At 39.9% G+C, this 20,076-nt stretch overlaps 1 protein-coding gene across 8 annotated transcripts in view; it reads right to left on the bottom strand.

Moving 5' to 3' along the window:
- The window catches only part of lama2 (laminin, alpha 2), a 210,794-nt gene that overhangs the window by 55,686 nt on the left and 135,032 nt on the right, over positions 1-20,076 (bottom strand). For all 8 annotated transcript variants that reach the window (XM_084377871.1, XM_084377872.1, XM_084377875.1 and 5 more), the window contains 9 exons: positions 18,456-18,599; positions 10,995-11,171; positions 10,714-10,899; positions 10,314-10,432; positions 9,927-10,044; positions 7,684-7,836; positions 2,375-2,499; positions 2,142-2,228; positions 1,818-2,011 (listed from right to left, as the gene is read on the bottom strand). In XM_084377871.1, the coding sequence (XP_084233997.1) occupies positions 1,818-2,011; positions 2,142-2,228; positions 2,375-2,499; positions 7,684-7,836; positions 9,927-10,044; positions 10,314-10,432; positions 10,714-10,899; positions 10,995-11,171; positions 18,456-18,599 (1,303 nt within the window). The remainder of the gene's footprint in view (positions 1-1,817; positions 2,012-2,141; positions 2,229-2,374; positions 2,500-7,683; positions 7,837-9,926; positions 10,045-10,313; positions 10,433-10,713; positions 10,900-10,994; positions 11,172-18,455; positions 18,600-20,076) is intronic.

The raw sequence follows: 20,076 nt of genomic DNA, 5'->3' as shown, positions 1-20,076 counted from the left end.
GTGATCGGATTAATTGCACCCAATGATGTCACTCAGTGACTAAGTTGCATTGTGGGTATTAGGCACCGGGTTTTGGAAAGCAGTCCGCAAATAATCAAAATCAATGAGGCAGAAGAGATATCACTCTTTTATTTCACATATTCTACTTCCGTTTCAAAACCTGGTGCCTACATTACCCACAATGCAACGGATGGAACAACTGAAAAAAGACGCAATGTGGACACAGGCCATTAGACAGGCAGCCAATTCTTACACGTTGCACCTTTAAACTACTGTAAATAGAGAAAATTCATAGGTGACACATTTTGTGCTCAGCCATTACTGAGGTCATATTACTTACAGCATGCCTCACCATAAAAAGTGGAACATGAACTCTTATGTGGTTGTTGGCAACATTGAATAATGCAACCCATTACATCACAGATTGAAATTTAGCTGCATCTCACTGCAAATGATGTTACGGAGATGGGAGCGCTACCTGCATTTCCCTCATTCAAGATTACACGACACCCAAAGTGCTCGGCTGTGTCTGATAGAATGGAAGGAAGAGCAGAGTTGAAACGCAGAGTGCAATCACTCTTCAACAAGTGAGCAGCAGCCCGGTCGCTCCACTCTGTGTACACCATCAGGAGTTGTGATTATAGTCTAGACGTGGAGGCTACCGGTTTGGTGTCAGGGTGCACTGCAGCACTTTGCACTGCCAATTTATGGACACACGCTCCGTGTCTGACCACATAAAGACCTGAGCAAGCAATTTCCTCTCTGACCTGACAGCAGCAATTTCACATCAGCCTCCGTCTCACAACCTTTTCTTCTATATTCTCTTACCTCTGGACATGCTAATGGTGCCGAATAGGCCCCGCCATTATGGTCATATTAAGTTTAAATTAGCTCCAAATGGCATTGAAATTATTTCCTAAATGACTCGAATCTGACTTCTGCCACGATCCCCCGTCTCCCATGGCAACCAGAGAAAAGGGCTTCGACTGCTCATTTGCATTTCATCACCAAAATAAAATAAGAATCACAACACCAGGTGACAATGCAGGGTGGTTGGCCACCAGAGAGAACAGAAGACTAGAATTACCGCCTCACGGCTATATGCCTCCGCTCTCCAGCCAAGTTTCAGTTTACATCCATGTCCATCCAGTCTCTTGTAATATTGGATATGTCGTGAAGACCAAATTGGTGCTATTGAAGTTATAATTATACTGTATGATGCCAGCAAATAATTTCCAATAAGAAACAGGCTTTATGCACTTTTCGACTATTTTTACAGGAGGTGTATGGATGACTGATAGAGAGCTTTGTCACACGGTGCAGGAACCATCACCTGAAGCTTAATATCAGCAAATTTAGGGAAATTCTTTCAGACCTTCATGAAAAAGGGACAGACGTGAGGTCACAGTGACTTTAATATTTGACCACCAAATTCAAAACAGTTAATCCTTGAGTCCAAATTGACATTTGTGCCAAATTTGAAAAAATTCCCTCCAGGTGTTCGTGAAACATTTAGCATTTAGAAGAATGGGACATTTGTGCCGTGTTCACAAGACTGAGACAGAGAATGTCTGTAGGTTTCATTACAGTAACGACAGTTTCAAACCACAATGTGCTGTTTTGACCGCTATGATGTGGGATGAGTTAATTCAGTTAATTATCTTTTATCTAAATCATCAATTCAGAGATTCAGATTCTTATAATTTAGACCAGATGTCCAGTAAAGGAGGGAAAGAAAGAAAGAAAGAAAGAAAGAAAGAAAGAAAGAAAGAGGAACACCACAACAGACTAAATAAAAAGCTGTGTGTTAGTCTTACAGATGATCCCAGCTGGTCCACACACATGCCTGTCCATGCACTGGTCACACGACTTCCCCGTTGTCCCAACCCTGCAGGGGCATTGGCCTGTGACTGGGTCACATGGTCCAGACAACGCCCCCCACAGGGAACACTTACACTCCTCGCAGCGGCCACCCGGCATCCGCGGGTTACCGTGGTAACCAGTAGAACACCTGAACAAGAAGACCACAGGAAGAAGGAAAGAGGTCACTGTTACTGTTGTTTCGATAAGAGGTTTCCATTGTTTTTAATTAAGACTGGTGGACAAAGGTGTGCAGGATCTTTTATCTGCGTGTCTCTCACCTTTCACAGTACTTGCCCTGATACCCCTCAGGACAGGCGGTACATCGGTAGTCATCGAATCCCTCCGCCACACAGGTTGGACTGAAACTAGCCACGGAAAGAGATTTTTTTCACAGAAAAGACTTCAAAGTGCTTCAGAAAAATTGTCTTGCTAACATATAAAAAATATTCCATGCTGAGAAAGTAACAGAAAATGTACATAAACGTTATAGAGAACGACATAAAAAGTTTACTTGTTCTCTGGGTTGGTGAGGGGACAGGCGCAGGGTTTACAGTCGTCATGGAAACCTCGGACCACACCATAGAAGCCCGGAGCGCAGCGTTCACAGCGATCCCCCTCCGTGTTGTCTTGACAGTTCTGCACACACAAACACATTAAATGAAAGTTATATTTGTGTAGACACTAAATCGACTTCCATTCCTTATTTCCATCCATCCTCCAAATCAACAGGATCCCTTCGTGTGTTGTGTGAGCATAATGTAGGCAGCCGTAACACAATTACAAAAAAAAAGCTCCTGCTGCTTATCCAGAAAGCTTTTCATCTTTAAAGAGAAAAAAGCAAACTAATTTTCAAATTAAATTAACGGCAGTTAAGCTACACTTTTATCTGCATGTTGCATTTGAATATTGCCACTGGCACAATGAAAACGACACACCAGATTTGCTTGAGCGAGGAAAAAAAAACATTTTTCAGCGTTGGAAAAAATGAATGTATTCTACTTCACGTATGCTCACACTGAAGCATATTTCAGATGCTCTCAAAGATTAGAGGATATTAATATTCACAATTAAGCTGCGTACAATCCCTTGTATGTGCTTGTCTCAAGTCGACAATGAGTAATTGAAAAGACGACAGATGGGGTCACCCATCATCCTCGTCTTGATTACTGACAAAATGGCACTGGGGAGGCTTGTTTTTTGGTGAGTGAGATAATTATCCCGGCATCATTGGTTGATTTACACCGACACCAGATGAGAAGCATTAAAAAAAAGAGTGGCATACTGCTATCATTACACTGTCGGTTCACGGCTGGTGAAATGTTTGACAACATGCTTGACAACATGTTGACAGAATGGTAAATTCAGTTCAGATATCTTTCAAAGTCAATAGCTGCCTGTCCTTTGTATTCTTATTTCTATCAGAGAAAAATAGATGAAAAACAGTCATCAGACGATATTTATTGACTTTTATTCTCTAGGAATTATTTGATTGTGCAGTGACTGTCTTCACACATCCAGACTGTCGCTGGGAAATACCCGGTGTGATCGCAGCTGCTTCTGCACTGTGGATCCCTGCTACCGGAGCAGCGGGGAAGTCATTACTCATATTTCTTTTCACCACCCACAGTTTCTGGGCTGTTCTAGGGCCTTCACACACAGAAATATCCAGCCTGGACTATTTTGTGATAGGAAATGTAGCCGCCCGAACAGGCAGTAATGAATGGCTTTTGGGCCCGGTCCCACTCCTGCATGATGAGGTGCTGTGAGACCGTGCACGGCAGCGGCCAGCTAGCTGTTAGCTGACAGGTGCGATCTCACACGTCAAAGAGTTTAATAAGCTTCCTTCCTCAAGAGCGGGCCGTCTAAAATACTCATTTACTTTTCCAGGCTCTCGCTCACCTGTTGTTATGAGGAGGGCCACAAGGGTACACTGACACACACAGCCATAAATATATCCAAATATTTCATATTCAGAGATGTTTATTGTTATTTTCAGCTTATTTTTAGCTATGCTTATTACACATCCCAACACACACACATACACTTGTATTCCGACAGATATTAGGACCAAAATACAGTGTGTTTCCACTATATGTACGCACTGTATACACAAACACACGCAGACATAATGTAAACTCATATATATTACATACTGTACACAGATGCAAAGCCCTCTCCTCTCATAGCCCTGGGCTTCTGTCTTGTGTGTTCCCCTTGTTTGTCGAAAATGGGAACTTCAATCAGTGCAACAGGAAGTTGCCTCCTAACGAGGCAAGTCATTTCCATTAACTTCCTGTGTTCCTCGTTACTGCTAATTACCACAGAAACAAACTCGTTTAGCATTTTCAATTTAGCCCGCTCGGTTAGAAAATGCTAATGACGCTGTTATGGAGAGCGAGATGGAAATGGGCGAGGAAAAAATGGCTGGGAGGCAAGAGAGAGAGAGAGAGCGCGACAGAAATCAAAACACAAGAGGGGGGGAGGGGGGAGGTAAGAAAGAAAGGGAAACAAATTGGCAAAACTAGAGAAATTAAGGAGAGGTGAGAAAGAAGGAGGGGGGGAGGAGGGGAAGATTGGGGCAAAGAGAAATGAGAGAACTGAGGGTGAAAGACAGAGAGAATGGTGGGGTGATGAAAGAAGACAAAGGAGGAGTGAATAGATAATTGAGGTAGGGAGGGAAGAGAGTTTAGAGGATGCCCATAAAAAGAAACATGAAAATTAGACTATGGAGAAGTACAGGAAGAAGAAACAATAGAAGGAAATGCAAAAAAAGGAGATTAAAGACAGACGAGAAGAGACGGGATTGCAGAAAAGAAGAGAAAAGACAGTAAAAATAATTAGAAAACCGGGAACATTGGAGAGGAGACAAAAGAACATTGGCATCTACAATGGAGCAAAACTATTGTCTGGTGTGCAGGGAGACACTTGGTGACTTCAAGGCTGATTGAAGCCAACATTTGTCTATCATGACTGCGTTGGTGCTAATTGAGTCTATTATACAGATGATCTCATGGTACATGAAAGTTCGGGAGTGGCGGCTTGAATCCAAACTTTCAAACTGGATGATATCACTTTCAGAAAAAAACGACTGAATTCCTTTTTACAGCAATTAGAGATACATATATTAGAGATTAATGCAAACATGTTGCTTTAAAGGGATAGTGGGTGAAAAGTGTGGCAACGCATTGGAGCCAAAACATAAATATCAGTATGAATGTAGGCTATATTTATAATATTTTCACTGCTTCACCTTGCCACCAGACAACCCTCTTTGGGTGAAGGGAACTGAAGCGGTTCCATCTCTCTCTACAAAGCCACCAAACTTCTCAGACAAAAACACTATCTTTACTTTGCAGGACAGAGGAGTAGCTGGTTTACTGCTGCCCCTATCAGTTAGTTTGTTTGTGTTTTTGTGTGACTTCGGTGTATCTAGACTAACCCTTGAAAATACAAAAGTCTTACATTAACACAAACAAACTGACCGTTGAGGCAGCAGCACACCAGGACGACACCTGTTCTTCTGCGAGGTAAAATTACTGTTTTTGTCAAGGGAGTCTGGTTTCTTTGAAGAGCGCATAGATGGATAACAGACCTCAATTTCCAGCTGGAAAGGGTATTGTCTGACAGCAAGGTAAAACAGTGAAAATATTTTGTATATAGCGTACACTAAAACTCGTATTGACTTTTTAGTGGCTAAAATACTTTTTGTTGAAGTCCCCATCTGTTTAGCTGCTCTAGTATTCCAGCGGCTTGGAATACATACAACCCTACTTCGAAAAAACCTGAACTATCCCTTTAAGCTGGTGACAGTTACTTGATGGTTACATTTCAAATGAAATTAATCAGAATGACGATTACAGAAAAGCGTTTTGACATAATTGCTGAGCCTTTTAGTCGTCCTGTTTATGTGCTCTTCACTCAGTAATCAGAGAGTCACACTCTGTCGTGACAAAACACCAAACGCAGCACTCTAATTTGAGCAAGCTTTTCACAAAAAATGGAGCTCCGCTGGAAATATTAAATGAAGGATGGAGAATTACTCACAGCACCCTGCATATTTCATTATGTACATGTGCAAAAGTGTGTCAGTTTTATGAAAAGGCTCCAAAAGAATGCAGCTGCCGCATCTTTCAGAGTGTGTGTAAGTGTTTATACCTATTTATCTTACTGGTTATTCACTGCAGCGGTGTTAAAACCCAATCAAGCCACATAATTAAATGGCTCCTCATCAGCTGTCCAAAATGAGTCTCAGTTGATAGATTTTTCCGACAGCATGAACAGATTTCTCTGCGGTCGTACGCAGTGATATTCTCTCAGTCCACTGGGGTTTGAACAGATCAGATCTGAGTGATGACCTCTCTGCAGCATGTGACCAACTGCTCCCTGAGGCCAAAGTCTTGATGGGGACTCACTACAGAGCTGACCAGACGGAAAAGGCTGGAAGTGACTAACTGGTATCGACTGGCATGTGCAGATTTATCTCACAAGCCATGAGAATATGTTTAAAACACACGTTATCACAGCAAATAGCAGGACACCTACACCTCTTCAATAGTAAAAATCAAATCAAATTTTGCTCTTGTCATCTTATGTAACACTTTTTTTTTTAATAAAAGCATCAAACCTTGAAAAAGCTATTAGCTCCATTAGCAGATTGCTCTTTTTACCAAACACACGTAGCACGCTGTTCTCTTGCCAATTTCAATACAGCTCTGCAGTGCCCTCCCTCTCACTTTAAGCAGCACAACAGGTTTGTGAGGTCATTTTCACTGCACAATTATCACGATCAAACAAAGTCATGATTCACGAATTCATGAATATAATCGCGATATACATATATTTTTAAAAAAAGCTAGATCTATTTTTAACTTTCTTTACTGTGTTTTCTCTCTTTTTATGCAAATAATTACGGAGAGACAGAGGTGGAGAGAAAGTCTGTAACCACAACTGTAAAAAAACAAGTGTAAAAAAAGAAATACTTTTGAATACTACTCAAATACTAGTGAAATGAATGGATTAACTGGATGAACTCATAAATAAAAGATGCACAAGGCCGAACATCTTCGCTGGATTGACGATATTATCGTGTGTATTGTTACCACAATATCAATATCGTGAATCTCGCAAAATTGCAACACCCCTAATGGGAACATTTCAGAATCTGAATATTTTTATGGGTCTTGCACCGTGTAGTCAGCCAGTGATTCTAACACAGTAACAGCATAAGAAGACGAGCTCCATTGTAGTCGGTGCTCGTTTCAGCAAAGCAATAGTCTGTTTGTCCCAAACGCATTTCCTTCTGTTGTCTCCGGCTTCTCTCCCCAGCAAGGGGATTACTGAACTTGGTTTAACTCGAGCACTGAACACTAAATTAGCTTATTTTTGAACGGTACCAAAATCAACATACAACAATATTATGACAGTTGCAGTCACAGCTGTAATGTGCTGATCAGTGACATCAGTTTGCCTAAAACTACCTGTTGAATATACATTTGGTTTCAAACTGTAAAAAGTCAAATTTCTTCACCTAATCTGTTCTACGGTAATTGTGTATCTTAAGATCAACTTCTCCCTTCTTCCTAAAAGTATGTAGCTTTGGGTCAGATCCAGAGGAGAGGAAATTACACGAAATATGAATAAGCCCGGGGTCGTTAATTATTGCAGGGCTAATTACAGTACCTGACACCCCCCCCCACACACACATACACACACTTTATTCTCTCTCACCTCACTCTCTTCTCCAGTAAGCCAGCTACCTGGCATATGGCTCTTTGAGGGTCTCCAGCGGCAGAACACACACACACACAGACCCTCATTTACCTGGCATATGGATGTCTCAGGGTCACAGGTGGACGAGTGCCCACTGCATTGGCACTGAACACAGCTGCCCATGCCGGCAGCGGTGGGCACCCTGGACGCTGGAACAGATGCCAGGGAGCCGGCGCGAAGGCGGTAGAAACCTGCAGCACACTCCTGCAAACAGAGACAGACAGACAGACAGACAGACAGACAGGCAGACAGACAGACAGACAGACAGACAGACAGAGAGACAATGAGTCAGATAATGAGGAGAGATTTTAGAAAGCTGAGAGACAGAAAAACAAGATCCTGTTTTGATAGCATGTGTTCCACAGTAATCCTACACTATGCATGATATTGCAATACACACCCATACACAGACACACACACACACTCTCACTCTCGACAACTACACACATGGACCCACATAATTATCCCTAATTGTTATTTCTCTGGGCAACTGTTGACCACTCTCTCTTTCACACACATACACACAATTAAGAGTTATTCCCTTCAGTAACTTTTGAACACACACACCGTCACGTACCCGCTCTTGACACACACAAACATGCATACACACACACACACACACACACACACACACACACACACACACAGACATGCAAGGTAACTCTCTCCCTCTCTCTCCTGTTCAGTAATAATTAATGGAGTCCATTTAAAGAGCCATCTGTTCCCTCTGCTAGCGCTAAACGCCCGTTTAAAAATACTTTATTAACAACGACGGCAGCTACAAATAGAATGCCCATCTGTCAGGCAAGCCCTCGACGACCTGAACATTTCAAGTTTAGCTACCGTTTGCTATTTGGCTTCCATTTGGCACATTTTCAACAGTATCTGTAGCCTCTAAATTATGTACGCGGGTAATTTTTTTTTTTTCCCCAGCAATATAGATGGCTGCTCCTCTGCACACCAAGTAGCAGGCGACAAAGTGAAACAGAGGTTGAGAAATATAGTTAAAAGTTTGCTGGCAACTCGTGTATTCCTTTGAGATTAACACAATAATACCTAAATGACTCTCAGGCGCCGCCATCCAGCGGAATTGCCCAGAACTGTTTGCCTCTGTTGTATCATAAGCTGTCTCTACAAAATCCTCATTAAACTAAAGATTGAGTCACTGCTATATGCCTTCTGTGGCTTAAGAGAAGGAGCTGGACGCAGCTGAAAGTCAATTGCTTTGACAAAATCACAACTAAGTGGAAGAGACGCTCAGCGAGGCTTAATCCAAGCTAAGCAAAGCCAAAAAAACAGGAGAGACTGAAAGGCGTCGCAGAGGCTTAAAACTCTGAAGTAAATGTAAATTGGAAACTTGTGAGATACTATTGAAAGCAGAGTGTGTGACCTCCATGTTTACATTCTTTCTCAGTGTGAAGGCAGCAGACGAAAAGCTGTCATTCCTCTGAGCTCTGAGAGAATTCAGCTCACTCGCTAATTAATGTTTGTAATGTTAGATCCAAAATGTACTCTTTGAGCTTGTGTCAATATGAATGCTTTCATTTAATTCAAGTTATATTCTCACTATACAGTGCTCCTGTATGCTCCTCTTGTGATGTCTTTGATATTGTATAACTTCTTCTTTTGATGTAGTCTGCTTTTTGCTGCTGCACTCAAGTAACGTCTTCACACAAACTATTGCAAACTAATGAGTGAGTAACATAAACTCAGAGATGCAAACGAAAAACTGTTTCTTCTGAGAACTGATGAGGTCTTTTCTCAAATGTAAATGTCCTGCTCAGTATGGATCTTTATTTAACATGTTTTTAAAGGTGAATTTATCAATTACTTCCTCTAAAAAAGCAGTGGTTTCGGATAGAAATAAATACTTGATGACTACTACAACAACTGAGTTTCTACAGTATATCAGAATTTTCTAGAAACTTGGGACATGCATTAAATAAACAGGCAACTAACTGTTGCTACGTGAAAACATCGGTTAACTATTGTTTTTGTCACGGCATGGTGCAAAGTGCCACACATTTACGCAGCATTTAAAATGCAATTTGGTGATTGAAGAATGTTTTTAACTTTTTGAAATTGCTCTTACAATAATCCAATGTTTTGAGGACACATTTTTAACTCTAACTTTTTAAGTTGTAACTTCTGTTTAAACATCAAGAAAATTAGACATGAGAAACACCCCTACTAGAAACACATTTAGGAAAAGTTAATTCTGCATGTAAGGCTTAAGGTCATCCCGTGTGTGTACTCTCTGGCGTGTGCATGCATGTGTTAAGTCGTGCGCCCACCTCACAGGAGAGTCCAGAGTATCCGATTGGACAATCGCACTTTTCTATCTGCTGTGCTTTCTCGCTCTCTTTGGTCGGTCTGCCTTCCTCGGCCACTGTTAGACTGATTTCTGAAATACTGGGAGGAAAAATAAATCATTCAATTAAGATACTTGCCTTTCATCTTGTTGAAGAGTATATACACATACATGTATTTGGATGTGTCCAGAGAGAACTATAATGATAATTTGCAGCAGGTTATAATGTTTCTCTGGAAATGTGGCCTTAGGTAGAGACAATTTTCATTACACAGAGGTTTTTTTACTTTATTCAGCTTTTAAATTACATTTTTAATGTTAGTCACACTGTGTGGAGGTGCATGCCACTGCGCGTGAGAGTGTGTTTTACCGGCTGTGTCTCATCAAGTTGCCGTGTGATGCCTTAATCAGAATGTAGTCCACATAGAACAAAACGTCCATGAAGTCCTCTCGAGTCATGGACCGGCCATCTGCGTAATTCCACTCATGCTGCATACACACACACACACACACACACACACACACACACACACACACACACACACACTTAATACACTGACAAATCAATTTTACCACTGGAGTCTTTTACCGATGTAATAGACCCAGTTTGTATTGACTGATGGAGCTCGCCTAAATTAAGTACAATCAATATTCTTTTCAAGTCTATTATTTTGTTGTTGGTATCCAATAGAAAATTTCTAAAACTCATAACACAAATATTTTTTCAATTATTATTCGATATCCCTCTTTGATTCAAAGCCTCACTGCACCTCTGTCATGTCGATCTCGTGGCGGGTGAGCTGACCGATCTGGAGTCCTGGTATGTGACGTGTCATCACGACATTGCGGTTAGGACCACCCTTAATGATGACCTGAGGCTCATAGGAGGAAGGACCAGTTTCATCTCTGGCCTCGTAGTACACTGCGTATTTCAGCTGCCCACCGTATGCTGTAATCTGAAGACAGACGTGGAAAATGTGTTCAACATTACTTTACGTGTCAACATACAAAATATGAAAAACAAACGATCTAAAAAAGAAGATCTTCCCACCATAGAGCCGCTGAACTGCTCAGGCAGTTTCCAGTAGTAGGGTTCAGACAGGGTTGAGGTGACCAGCTCTGCATGGGCGAGGATCTCAGGGTGCTGGAAGCTCACTCCTCTCCTGCTCTCCACCGTGTTGGATTTGTCCACCAGGGGGAGCACCGTCTGCTCCGGCTTCAGCGCCAACTAGGACAAAAAAACAGTGAGGGCGATATTAATGTGATGCTGCATTGATCCCTGTAGACTTATTCCAACAACTTGATACTTTTTGTTGAAGGGGATATTATGCTTTCTGCTCGCTATAAAACTGAACTGTATGTACTGAGCATATGGATGGATACCCCAAATATGTATTTTCGCTGTACAATTCACTAAAATGTTGTTAAATGGCTTCCTACTGTGGAAGACCTTAGTTGTGTGGTTGTGTTTTGTGTCCGTCTTTCCATCTTTCTGTCAAGAACTGAGGTTTAATACAAGCCGACTGATACACTTCCTGATAAGCATTGAAACCCATTGAAATTAACGGATAACGGCTACTCAAGCAAATGTCTTCACCAGCTGGTTGTTATAGTTCTCTGCAACCTTTTAATTTTCTGGAATATATAGATGGAGTCCTCTGAATGTGTGTACTAAACATAATAGAAATCTCTGTTTTTTATGTTTTTTCTATGGCATGTTTTTTTTTACCAAACACATGCCCAACGACTAAATACATTATGATAAGAGGATAGTTGTATCTCAGAAACTACAAGGAGCACAATCAAATATATGGTATCAGTTGACTCATGACAAGTTAAATATAAAAGATATGCAGACACATGCAGTGGAAAATAATCATATTCTCATTTTGAAAACATTTAGTGAATGCAAGTGTAGCAGCTATTGATCAAAGTATGATTTTTCATGTGATTTAAAAATGTCATAGTTGCCCTGTAAGACACTTAATGTCAAGAAGAAACAATCAGAACAAAGGTTGTGGCAATTCTTCCTTATCATACTAAATATAGTCTCTGGGCACAAATGGCTTAACTAGCATTGCAGGGTTTTGATTAATTAATTCACTCAAAAATCAAATGTTTGTGTGAGATACACCTTTCAGACACAGTCTTGTTAAACAGCAAAATTTCCCCATGTAAACCAGTGATGTGTGTGTGTGGTGGCGGTGTCTTTCTTTTCTCCTTCTGTCACACAATCTCCTCTTTCCCTCACCTCCTAATGACGATGTTGACTCAAACAATGCTCCAACCTCACCGTTCTTACACTTTGGCAGACGTCGATTTCAAATGGCTTTTGTCCGAGACTTTCTTTTTTTTTTTTTTCAGAAAATATCAGTATCTTTAGTTGCATTCCATGGTGTCTTGTTTCATCTCTGGCTGAAATATCCTAACTAATGAGGATGGGTCTATGCAGCTCGCAAAACTGGCCAAATGTAGGCACCTTTTATGTAAACATTTAATTGGAACATGCCTTCTTCTCTCCTAAAACGGCCTTGTGTTTTGTAAAAACATCAGCAGACGTTTTTTCATGAGAAATCTGTAGAGGAATTCTAGTCATTTAGGTTTGAGGATGATTAATTGTTAGTTAACTGAGAACCATCTCTAATCTTCAGCTGAATCTCCAAACACCTTCACTCCCTCAGCTTTCGTCAAACCAAACCTAAACTTCTTAATGTGAGATTATGCGCTGTATGTGCCCACACGAATGTGTGACAGTGCAGCTAAAGGTGACTTTCCTGTTATTTGATGACGGGCAGATTGTGCAACTTGTGATATGTAACATTCTTTCAATACAACGACCCTGATGCAGTATTTTATAATTGTGTTATTCTTAATAGAACAAATACCAATTGCTAAAGCAAGGTTTATTTGCTTTTCAGTCACTGTGAGGATTGCACTTTAGTTATTATCCATGTTGGTGGTCAAAGTCAGGTCATGAAAATGTTTTTTTCATTCTCAATATAACTTGAAACTGATTGTGTCAGCCTTCTTGCTCTGGTATATAAATCACAGTTGAGTTAATACCGACAGTCTGGAGAAAATCCGGCCCTTTATTTTTCATTCTCTCTGTCTCTCACTTTAATGTGTTGATATTTAAATATTATTAGAATAATATCAGGGTTTATTATTGACTGTGGGTTGTGGTGGAGTGGACCGATTTTAAAAATAGATTCCTCTGCTCAAGCCCGGATCCAGCAGCGTTGGTAACGTTTATATTGTGTGAATAATATCAGTGGCAGTATGGAAGAGTGCTCTTCGGTTGAGTGGACAGAATCTGAAATCTATTAAGTTTCTATAGCTCGGTTACAGCGGGAATACTGTCGGCACAATTAAGAGGCAGTCACTCATGGAATGGGAAATTGCTAATTTCTGTCAAAAACACTACAAAACATTTATGTAGTGTTGCTGTTTTATTGGTTTGAATTGGTTTGATACAACTATGAAACTAAATAAGTGACAGTAACAGTGCAACAAAAGAAAGTTAATTAAATCAAAATTTAGATCTTTAAAAATACTGATTAAGAGAATACATTCAACTTGGACAAATCTATGGCAGTGAGTTATGGGGGATACTTTAACTTCCAATTGAGGATAAAAAACAAGATTTGAATATTTGAATTAGTAGTTTGCCAATCCATAGAGCTAACTCATTGGTTAACGACTAAAATAGCAGCCGTCCTCAACAGACCATTGACCGTATAGGTCAACTGTGAAAGCAGCTTATTACGTCCCATACATGTTTCTTGTCAGCTGGCGGCCTCTAGTGGCTGTTGTAATTTCTTACGACAGGTGAAGTAGTATAAAGAATGACAAAGTCCGCATAAGTAGGAGAGTGGGGTTGGTTGGTCGGCGTAAATAAGAACAGGACTTTCACCCAGGAGACTGCTGTTTGTGTCCCATGTATTCTTTCTGAATACCGTATATAACAAACTTAGCAAAAACAGGCCATGCATGTCCGGTTTCATCTAAATTGTCATTGTTGAAATTACTGATAATGAAATATAGCTCCAATAAATCAAATCTTAACTTATTCCTAAAAACTTAATGGATCACAAAAAGACTTCAAACCTAGGCAGCCTAAAAAAAACCTGAAAAAAATATATATTATTCTAGTTTTCTAAATTATCTTACTAACTATACTAAAGTATTCTGTTTAAGAATGATATGCACATTGAGGGGACAAAACCTAGTGCAGTTGGCATCATCATCACCACCATCAGTTATAACATTCAATTCAACTTACAAGGGATTCTTCATACCTTTATAAGGTCACTTTAACAATGTGTACAAAAGCCCATTTCAAACATTCAATACATAACACTGCTGGCCTCATCTAACTGATAAAGTAATGGCTTTTTATGATTTGGAAATAGGTGTCCTTCTATGTATTGTTTGTGATGGCATTCAGACACAAGAGGATCTTGATAGAAAGAACTACAATGCTTTGCACCTGGTCTGACGGAGGGAGGAGTGGATCTGAGTCCATAAACCATTTTTTTTTGGAATCAACAGTTGCCAACACACAAGCCATCCAAATGTATCAAAACCTTTCACTAAATTTTAATCTGCAAAAGAAAATGCGAATGATTGCTTGTTTCTATCCAATACCGTTAGACAATTACTATTACTATATACAATTAATTCACTGAGATAAGCAGTAGGCGGGGCATATCACTCCATAAGAAGAGGTTATAACAAGATGAGGTGTTCAAATCACTGCCAGTTAAACTGCTAACTGTAAAAAAAAAACAACAATGTAGAAAACAAAATGGAAATATGAAAAATTCTGTCGTTTCCTTTTTTCGATGTGAGGAAGCTTAAATAAGATCCATGCATTTTAATCCACCCCCATATATTATGTCAGCTCAGAAGCCTTATTCGGTGATGAAACAGCTGATTAAGCATGTGCGTTAAACGCTCAATATGTCAGAACTTATTCTGGAAAGGTGTTTCCATCTCCCATTCAGTGCATTAACACTTCTGAAAAAGGTCTTTTTGAATTACACATCAACCTGTTCTAATGCAATATTAGTTTTTTTTATTTTCAATGTTTCCTGTATTTCTTTATTTCACTTAATGTCTGCAAACATTACCAAGTTATCATCTATTTAGAAAATGCGGCCAATGTAGTTTGAGCAAAAAACATCGTCTCCTTTGAGCAGAGAGTCCTCTGGAAGGTATTGTTTTTGTTCATATCATAGCGGTACTTTTATCTCATCTCAAGTCTTTATACATGTTACTGTGTTATATTAAGGCAGATCCTCACAGCAGTATTTAACAACCAGTAAATAGTCGTCAATCACACATACAGGCACCATTTTTGTGGCATTTATCTCTGATGGGAGTGTGTGTCCCCAACGTCTATGAAATATTCTGTAGTGTGAGTTTGTGTACGTATGTTTATGCACTGTATGTGAATGCAAGTGTACTATGTGTAGTGTGTGTGTACCGTGTCTAGATATGTGGAGTGTGTGTATGTGTGTGTGTGTATGTCCCACTCCACTCAGTGTAATCTCACGATTCAGTGGTTCAGAGAAAATCTCCCTCTTTCCAATAAACTCTCAATTTTTTCTGTCTTTCTCTCCCTCTGTCCATATCTCTCTCTCTCTCTCTCTCTCTCTCTCTCTCTCTCTCTCTCTCTGTCAACAATAAATGAAGTGAGTGTTTGTCGTTCAAATGAAGCCTCTCGCCACCCTCCATCAGAAAACTCTACGGTTACCACGGAAACGCCAGTTTATCGCAGATGGCAACCGTTTCTGAGATGAGGGGCTTTTTATTAAAAACAGGCTGCCACTCCACAATCGATGGCTAACTTGCTGACTGATCATGGTGTCTGATACACTTAAATAACTCTGATTTTGACTGCCAGCTGGTATCCGTCACGTCCACACGCATATTTTTATGTATAGAAGCCATCGATACAGAAGCCAGGCTAGCTGAGGGAATATTCCAAGCGTTACGACTATTGATTCAACTAAACAGCAGACTTTCACAACACTCTTCGACACTTCGAGACCTTTCACCACAGCGGAGGATAACAATGTGCAACAGGTTATGGATTCGACCTTTGACTAACAAGCAAAGTGGATTTTGCTAACTGTATTTCTATAGATGGCTACTGCATGGTTTGCCATGAAATTTGGATCAGACATTTATAGCTCAGGGAGGATTATGTCTTGTAACTCTAGCCCTATTCACACAGGACAAGTATCCCCAAGGGGCCCTGTGATTTAGAAATCGCCCCCTACAGTACATCTGTGTTTCATGCAATGCGTTCGCACGGGTTATGCAAAGACTGTGTTTAGCTTGAATTTACGGACGTCACTCCCAGATACGATGTCAAGGCTCTGCACAACCGTTTTTTAAAAGCAAAGTGTCTGTTCTTCAGCAGCCACTTTACTAAGAAATAGTTCTTCTGCATACGATAAAAAACATAGATATACACATGCAGCTCGGTTGGATCAACTAACGTATGTGTTACAGCTGCACTTGAATATGAGAACATTTCGTTCCTCCCAACCTCCTCAGTCACTCAATTTAAACGTCAATATAGCTGATCTCACAGTGCAGCTATTAGCTGCTGTTCAACATATTATAGACCACAGTCAAATCTTATACTTGTTTAGTTGTCTGACAACAGAAAACAGATGAAACAATAGGAACCAAAATCACCAAGGTGAAATATGGTGACTTCCATCTTTAGTTATTAAAATCACATACAACCTCTGCATTTATCCCCAGGTTATACTAGTCCCATGCAAATAGGACTTTTGTTGATCTGTTATTGAAGTTTTCCTCTAGCGTCATCACAAGTTTGACATTTGTGGTTGTGACTGAACAACTTTACCTCAGAATTAATTGTACCAACTTTTTTAATGTCCTAAATATTTCATCGAACATCAGCTATCTAGTCAAAATTTGCCATCAGCCTCAGCTGTACCTTGCTGTTGTTGTCAGTGTTGAGTGCCAATTTGAAAATTCTAGCATGCTAACACACTACATCAAAGACAAATTTAGTTTGGATTTATTTCTCTAGGAGAAGTACTGTCATTAGTGGGTAATTTTTCACCCGAACTGTTGGAATGATTGCAGCTGCAATTACCTATTCCTTTTGGCAAACTCACTGGTCTTACTGTAATTTAAAACCTGTCTGTAGCGATGTACTTCCGTCTTTAAGAGGTTCTCTGAGCTGCTTATCCTTCCTTTTTACTTTTCGTTTTATTATCAGTTGTGTGTGGAATTTGAATTTGAGTGAAAATTGCAAAATCTTACACATGAAACAGCAACATACAGAATAGCTGTATTTGGGAACCAACATGAAGACAGAAAAATCCATGAGCAAGATCCATGTAAAAGTTCATGAAATGGGCCTTTGTAATGTCAGCTTCAGGTACTGGTATTGTTTTGATTTAGCCTATGTTTGTTCACAATTTCGGTAAATGGGCATAATTAAAAATATGCAGAATTATCAATTAGCAGTTCCTGTTTGCAAAGCTGTCATGGATAAACAGAACAGTTTGTTTCCTTAAAGGTACAATGTGCAAGAATCTTAGTTTAAAACTAAGTTCAAATTATCAGCAGAATGTGAAGAAATAATAGTTTTGAGATTATGACATCTATGTATTGCATTACAGAGATATCAACTGAAGTTAGCATGCTAACCAACTAGCACTGTCACGTCCCAATCCAAACCTCTTGTGCTAGAGGTGTAAACACCAACACTCTCGTGGGTCCCCGAGCTCCCAGTCTTGAACTTTGGACAATTTAACCATGTTTAGTTCCAGCGCCAAACTGTGATTTGTTGCAATACAGCATGCATAACTCGTGTCAATATCAGCCCACCTTCTTAATATTTTTATATTTGTAACACACTGACAGTTACCAGGTAGGCTGCAAAAAACAAACCAGCATCAGTGATTTTCAGAAATCAAGTCAAGTGAGATCTATTAACTTCAATTATTTGAGCAAGCCTCTGATTATTCATAGATAATGATTAATGAAAAACATGAAGCGTACAACGTTGGCAATATAGGCAGCCAGCTGTCGAATGTGTTGTCTCAGCAAGGAAGCTGGCACGGAGAGTGTGTACAGAAAGTACAGCTTACAGGCAACGGCTGGTTAGATCCAAGTATAACACATTAGAGGCGAGAGAGATCCTAAGTGGACGTGGATACAGACCAGAAACCAGAAGTGTTGTGGAGTCTTAATAAAGTTTAACTGGACACCAAAACCCCTTAACTGCCTCTTACTCTATTGCTGTGAGATTCAAACTGTGAAATGTACTGAGATTTAAATAAATCTCCACTTTCATTAAAGCAAATGTGGCCATGGTTTTTCCAATATTTATGAAAACAGTAAGGTGTTGCGTTCGGTCCATTGATCTTTTTCACCCAAATACTTAATGTAAACCTACTTCAGTTAAACAATTACCACGACAGGAATGAAGTATAACAATAAACATGTGTCTACTCACCCACATCCTGATGAGTCCTTGGGCCTCTGTGCAGGACTGTGTCAGCCCGTAACAGTAACACTTGCTGCAGCCGAGTGGGTTTTGTACGGACAACCCAAATGAGTCTTGCTTACAGCGGTCACAGTTGTCTCCTTCCACATTTACCTTAAATAATAAACACACAAAGGTGAGGTGAGCTTCTGTAACTTTTAATGAACATTATCTTAACAACAAATTCTGTTACAGTGGGCAACAGTAGTGGAGAAAAGACGTCATGTCACCACACTGAACGCATGATGCAACAACAAGTTCAGTTTACCAGCCTATATACAATTAATAACAAGGTGTATCTGATATCGCCATGTTGGTGTTGTTCCTATACTTAATGTTGTTCCATTTCAACTTATCAAAAAGTGAGGAAGTTCACATTTGGAGCAAGCTTTTATTTCCTGGACTCATTATTTTCGGTTTCGTTTGAGTTTTCTGTCACTGTTTGGGTAGGTTTTGGGAAGAAAATTAATTGGTTCAGTTTAGAAAAAGATGGTTTAGAATAAACCTTTTCACAACGTTAAACGTGTTATCGGATAGCGCTTACTAATGCGATACTTGTATGTTGATACACATGACACATGATACACGACTGATACACATATTTTAGCCGTTGAAACACACCCAACCTATCGACACATTTGGACAGAAATAAGTACCTCGCTGCACTGAATTGTTTACATTTTGAGTAAATAGGCTGAGAGCTGACTGGTCTAAAATGGGATTGTGGACAGGACAGGGCTGTCTGTGTATTAAGCCTTCTCTGTGCTGTGAAAAGGCTCACAGTCCTGTCAACAAATCACCCAATTAATGTTGAGTCCCGTCAAAAAGTCCTGCTGGTTAGTGTGGACGGCCTGAGAACAACAGAAGAAAGTGAAGGTATGGTGAAAGAACCCAGAACGTCAACTTAAGTGCACTACTATTACCGTTTGTTATGATGAAACAAGGTCATTATGTTGTTACCTGCAAGTAATCATCATCAATTCAACCATCAAAATATTGTCTTTTTCTTTCATTTTAGTCTATAAACTCTCACAAAATATTGAAAATTGTCCTTGTTTTGCCAGAAAACATCACAAAGTTATTCAATTAATTGTCACATAAACAGAGAAAGGTTGGAAGCTGGAATTAGTGAAGTATAAGAATGTTTGCTTGATTATTGACTCAAACAATAACTCAACTATGAGAATTGTTCTGTCAATCAACATTTCATCAGTTATTACATTATATAGTGTACAATCCCTGCACGCTAAGTTGACCTTGGGGCCACATTTTGTTTTCCTTTTTGATCTTAAACATGGTTTTCCCAATTTTTAAGATATCTGATGTTGCTGAGGCTATATTTTCATAGATAGAGAAGTACAGACAGACAGACAGGTAACTAGCATAACACGTCACAGACAGCAGAAAAACCAGCTGAACGGAGAGACAGGTGACAGATCAAATGACTGTTTGAGTGACAGTCAACCTCCTACCTGCTCAGACTGACGATGACAACCAATGATCTGAACCCTCATTAAGGGCCATGGATTGGGTGTGTGTGTGTGTGTATGAGTGTGTGTGTGTGTGTGTGTGTGTGAACATGCAAAATTTT

The sequence above is a fragment of the Pagrus pagrus genome (genome assembly GCF_965226575.1).
Source record: "Pagrus pagrus genome assembly, chromosome: 16".
Classification (NCBI taxonomy): Eukaryota; Metazoa; Chordata; class Actinopteri; order Spariformes; family Sparidae; genus Pagrus; species Pagrus pagrus.
The sequence above is the reverse complement of the archived record's forward strand: the minus strand, read 5'-3'. Positions and strand labels throughout refer to the sequence as shown.